The 6,000-nt window shown below is 37.1% G+C and overlaps 1 protein-coding gene across 1 annotated transcript in view; it reads left to right on the forward strand.

Annotated features, from left to right (window-relative positions):
- LOC139740334 (dTDP-4-dehydro-6-deoxy-D-allose reductase-like) overlaps positions 1 to 4,985 on the forward strand; it is a 47,235-nt gene extending 42,250 nt beyond the window's left edge. The window contains exons 11-14 of the mRNA XM_071650928.1: positions 781 to 866; positions 1,328 to 1,441; positions 2,767 to 2,868; positions 4,399 to 4,985. Coding sequence (XP_071507029.1) covers positions 781 to 866; positions 1,328 to 1,441; positions 2,767 to 2,868; positions 4,399 to 4,455 — 359 coding nt within the window. The 3' untranslated portion in view covers positions 4,456 to 4,985. The remainder of the gene's footprint in view (positions 1 to 780; positions 867 to 1,327; positions 1,442 to 2,766; positions 2,869 to 4,398) is intronic.
- Positions 4,986 to 6,000: the final 1,015 nt, after the last annotated feature.

Below are 6,000 nucleotides of genomic sequence, written 5' to 3' on the forward strand. Positions count from 1 at the left end.
CTTCAACATAACAGCTAGAATGAATGTGGTGTAAAGGATATTATTTCCTCCTTTTTAATTCATTAAGAAAAAAAAAAACTACCAAAGTGAAGGATTGCACGAATTTGAGTAAGTGACTAGTAAAATCATGATATCATCACATCTAATTTGTGTGGGTAGGTGTCACCATTATCATTGCTCTGTAAAAATGTACAAAAGTTGTAAATATCATAACTATTTACCTTTCATTTAATTGTTATGAAGTTTTCTTTGTTTTGTTTGTATATATTCTGCTTATTGAAGTAACATGGAACAGAGTTTCTCTTTAAGGCATAAACCCATTGTTTGCATGCTGTCCCAATTTCCAAAAAGATATTTGGTACATAGATATCCACCATCGATCATCAGTGAAACATAAATCAAAATATAGATCAAACTTCCCTACGGTTAAACAGTGTTTTGTAAAACTTCTCCTGCCTATACAGTGTAAACTGAAATTGAAATTAGAGTAATAATGCTGTTAAACTGAATTTATTGTGAGTTTTGAAAAACAATGTGATATACTGGATTTTACAGCTGTCATTTCCTCTCAATGCTTGTGATGTTCCAATATATATATATCATCATTATAATATTATATTCCAATGCCTCCAAGATGTGATACCCTCTTCCTGTAAGAAACAGATTAAATTCTTTTTTCTTTTCTTTTTTAGCTGCCGATTATATTTGTGAATATACTTTAACAGTATTAGCAAGCATTATCTACAGTCCCTTGTAATAATATCTTCTCTTGTTCCGCAGCACAAGGTACCATTAGTGAGCTGGTGTGTAGCATCTTTGACATCCAACACTGCTACTTTGGCACAATGGTCTCCAACTTTGCCCGGGTAAGATGAACCATCATCACCACAGAACACAGTTAACCAGCAGTCTGAAAAGACTGGCAGTTGTTGAGACGAAAATCAAAATATTGCACATTTCTAACTCATCCAACCTGAATGGGCATGGTGAGCTCATGCCATGGCATGATTTTACCAGCATCCTTCCATGTGTCAAATTTGTCTTCTTCATTGTCATTTCTCTTCAGATTTTCTGTCCATTTTGCTCTATATAATGGGACAATGTGTAAGATTCAAGACTTTTACCCAGAGTTGTAAAATTCATGAAAAAGATCTATTTGCACAAATCATTTTCTGGTTTATCTCATAGACTAAAGTGAGATACAAAGAACTTTGACACAGAATTTTTAAAAGTTGGCCTCAAACAGGAAGCAAAATAAGTTGTGTGCTTTTTCTCTTGTATACTCTGAAATAAAGAAACATTTGTAATTTTCTTCTTCCACTTGCAGCTGAAAATGAAAGACACTGTGGAGATATCCAATGACAAGCACACGGTGCCCTGGTCAGAGGCGTGCAAACAAGATGGCATAGAGCATACACCTCTCAGTCCATATCTTGATCAGGTAAGACTGACCATGGTCAGTTATCACTATAGGAAGAGCCTCAAACTGGTTCAATTTTAATAGCAGAAATCTGTTCTAGTGTAAATCAGGGAGTTGACAAGTATGGTTAGCCTAGCACATATTCTTGGAATGAAGACACACACACACACACCAGAGCTTAGTATCACCAGACACCTTCAACTCAACAAGGCAAGGGCAACTGATTGACAAATTGCCCCACATTGACATAAATAAGCACTGAATTGATCAGTGTTTAAGTAGTAGCCATGACAAAAGAAGTCATGGGCATTCATACTCGGGCAGGATGTGAACCTATGACCTCCTGATCTTCGGACAGGCATCTTATTCACTAGACCACCGAACTTCTGCCCAACAGCTAGTGTTGATTCTAATAGTTGTATTTTGTGAATTTAAAGGCAAGGGCATGTTTTCAATCAGATATTTGTAGCTAGTGACATCACATACATCAGGAGTATAGCAGAGCATATATATCAATGGTTCCTTAAATATATAGATATAAGGGTATTATCTATCTCATTTTGACTGGATGGAGCAAAAAAAAAAAAAAAGCTGCTGAAAACTGCTTATTCAATAGTGGCGAGCCAATGGAGTAAAATGGAGTCAAAAGGGGCCTGAGCTTTTGCTCCTAGCAGAATCTTCATCAGAGGCAAAATGACAAACAGGCAGGGAAAGCAGTCACATAAAAGGACTACACACAACAAGCACAGTCCGGAGAGGGTTAGGGACACAGAACAAAGAAAACAAAAGGGGAGGGTTGGAGGTCATGGGCAAGGAGCCCAACAAGAGGGGGATTAAAGGAGAGTGGACAGACAAAAGGCAGAGGAGGGTCAGTGATGATCCTGAGGACCAAAGAGGGCAACCTTTTAAGGATAAGGATGAAAAGGGAGGCAACATCAAACAAGATGAGGAACAACAGAGGGACAAAGAAAGGAAAAGAGTGAAATAGCAACAGCAACAGTGGGGGGCTGAGCAAGCAGCGGGACCTAATCTGGTGTACCAAGAAGGGACAACAAAATGAAAGTGAGAGTCAACCAACAAATGCATCTTATCAAACATATCAAAGTGTATATGAAATAATAATAATAATAGCAATAAAGATGATATTAATAATGATAATAATTTGACTGGATGTATGGTAGTGATCCGTTTTGGTTTGGTTTGACCAAGGCAGGATTAATTTACAGATGCAGTCAGCTAAGCACATTGTAGGGGGTTTAAAGGAACCAGAAGATGCAGTAAATGAAATATGACTGTTTGATTGAGGGAATGTTCACATTCTTTCTTCCCTCCATTCACTGTCTCAGGAACTCCTGTATGAGAAGCACATGCTGCTGGATGGTAGTAAGCTGGAAGGAACAGGATTCACCTACATCAGACAAAAAGTGACCAAGGAGGCTCTGAAAGAGGTCAGATTTGATTAGTGTAACCTAACGCAAATTTAGGAAAAAGTCTATATGGGACCGTACATCACAAACCAGCAAAAAGCTGCATGCACTGACTTTGTGTTAGGACTGAAAATAGGTGAAATGGGTCAACCTAGCCAATCTTGAGTTTTTCATATATTCTCAAAGAGCAAGTCTTCTTCTACATTATGCTAAAGATTGGGATCATAGAACAAACAGGAAATTGCATTTTTAGCAGTTTTTCTGGAACACTTTTTTTTTTGCAGAATAGTATGAGAAGGGGTATCTTATAGAGTCCTCTTTCAATTCTGAAAAACCCTGTACACACTCTTTACTTTCAGCTCTAATAATGTTAGACAGGATGACACTACTGCTTTGAAAGTGGGCATTAATCATGGATAGAGTGTGTTAATAAAGCATGGTCAATTTCAGCTTAATCTGATGATCCCGTCATCGTTGTTGCTCCAGTGGTTTACATCCTGTGTTTTGTCCCATTCATCGCACAGTTAGCATGGCTTGGCAAAGATTTAGTGCTTGAATAGACCCTGTACTTCAAAGCATCTTTTCTCAGTTCACACTTTCCCGGAGTGTGTGCTTTCCTCCCGACATTAAGATAGGTTAGAAGAGTCCATTTGAATTGAGTTATACATAATTTTAAAGTTTAAAGTCTGCTCTTTTAGAATATGATCTTAACTAAACCTCCATGTCTGGCGACTTATTGATTGTTTTGTGATGCAGGGTCACATATAGACGTGACAAAGTCTGTAAGAGGATATTTTGTGTGCAATTTGCAATCCAATAACCCACTCAGTCGATGCCATTGCGTCGTCATTACAGGTGGAATGAATATTGTGTGAAGGATATCATTTCCTTCTTTTGAACTTCATGAAAGAACTACCAAAGCGAAGGTTTGCACAAATTTTAGTGAGAGACTTGTGAAATGATGCAGATATGCCTGCATAGCTAGCAGTCATAAGCTGTGAGAATCATTACCAATTTAAATAGTTTAAAAATCATAATCAAAACAGTCATATTACTTGAATTTATGAATAATTTAATATAGGGTCGCAGGTCCTGTCCTGTCAACTACAACCATACCCGAGTCAAAAATTAGTTTGTATGAAAAGCATTATTTTACATCAGCTATGTTGAATAACACTTCAAACTTAACATGTGGACTTGTTTGAAGCTGAGTTCTTCTTCAAGTTCAGTTGGTATTTGCATCAAAGCTTAACCTGTTGAGGACGGGCTGATTTTGCTACAACACTAATTTCCCATAGACCCCTGCCCGAGTATACTCGGGACTCGTCCTCAACGGGTTAAACTCTCACTATTTGTGCCTTTCAATTTGTCTGTGAATGTAAACTGTCGCAAAAACGAAGAAAAAAAGTGGATGCCTGGCTTTCGGCTAATAGATCTGATATAGCATGATGAGCAAACAATAATGCTACAATATCTTCAGTTGCACCTGACATACTTTTCTCATTTTTTTTTTCTTTTTCTTATCTTTTCTCTTTCTTATTTTTCCTACAGATGGTGGATGACTTTGTTGGGATCGAAGTATTCCCTAAATCTCTGGTACCGAGCTGATTCTGTTCCTCAGATTTGGCCAGTAAGATGAGCCTCTCTCTTTTTTCAGCTGCTTCTTTGACCTTTGACCTTTTCGCTGGCCTGCGTTGTAAGCGTTGCCGAGATGGTGTGAAATGTTTCGTTGGTATTGGTTTTGTGTCTTCCATTGCGTCGCTGCTCTCTTCGCGTTGGGCAATTTCAGTACTTGCATGAATTCCACAAGGAGTTTTCAGAAGAATTGTAGTCGTGACTGTGAAAAAATGTGCATAATAAAGCGTTGTTGAAGCAACAACTTTTATTCTTGTTTGTCTGGTATTGGGGCCTTTCACACTAGAGAGGAACTTATAGACATTTCATACTTTTACAATCATATGTGTATCTGGTGTCGCAACAAATTTAAAACAAAAATGGTTCTCTTTCTGTATTGTTTTGATTATGCAAATGCAACTGAGTGGACAGAATTGGACAAATTGTTAAAAAAAAAAATGGATTTAAAAAGAAATGAATTATTTGTCGATATTCATTGTTAGTCCTACACTTTTTCAGCTTACTATCACAAAAGTGTGTTGTTGGATTCCATCTTCATGATGACAAGTGCAATTTGTGGAATAGTTGGAATTATGTACATACAAAGTTAACTTCATTAAAAAAAAACAAGGCAATGTGGTCTGTACTCAAAACAGTAATTGCGATAAGTATTAGTGATTTGAGAGTCTACCTGTACAGTTTGTTGTTGTTTTTTTCTCTCGTCTTTTTCATTGACACTATGGTCCAAATACTAAATATATGTGACAGGTTTTTCTGTAACACTTTTCTTTTTCATTTGGAATTGACATAACTGTTGCTTACTCTGAGCTTGGATGAAGTAAATATTAGGAAAAAGCCAATGACAAAAGTGAAATCAAATGTTATGATATCACATCTGCAGATGTTTTAAATTATGTGTATTTCTACAGACTTCAGCCTCAAATATTTGACTGTGACTTTGTGTGTAAGAAAAAATATGTTTTTAAAGTCTTGCCATTTTAACAGAGAATTGTTATTTATGAAAATTTTATCCAGCTTGATTACTTTTCTGTGATATTGTCATTAGGTGTGCAAGTATCCTCAGACTTTACTGAAAGTGTCAAATGCATTATGAACATTCTGTTGCTTTTCAAAAGTACAAAAACAAACATAGAATACTCTTTGGTTATCTTTCATTTAGATGTGTAATATTATTACAGTTATTAGTTATACACCTTGACATCTACACCTTCACTCCAGTGTTCTGTCGATAATTATTGCATTACCTGAGGCCAATTGCTATTCATTCCAACAGACGTGTGTATTCCTATTAAAAAGGCTGACCAGGTTGGTGTCGACACCAAATTGTGTTTACCTTGATTAAAGCTGAAACTTGCAGGTGGTATCTCATAGGTGATACAGACTAATAGGGTGGTTCGATCAAGATATGGTGAATTAGGAAAATGTTGTGAATGCATTCCAGCCTGCTACAGACCCCCATGCTTGCTACCCCAGGGTACCCAGAGGTGGCCCAAGGTGGACCAGGGTGGCCCAAACTCA

Source organism: Diadema antillarum, unplaced genomic scaffold (assembly GCF_040938485.1).
Source record: "Diadema antillarum isolate AM-2024a unplaced genomic scaffold, OU_Dant_1.0 seq00000847_RagTag, whole genome shotgun sequence".
Classification (NCBI taxonomy): Eukaryota; Metazoa; Echinodermata; class Echinoidea; order Diadematoida; family Diadematidae; genus Diadema; species Diadema antillarum.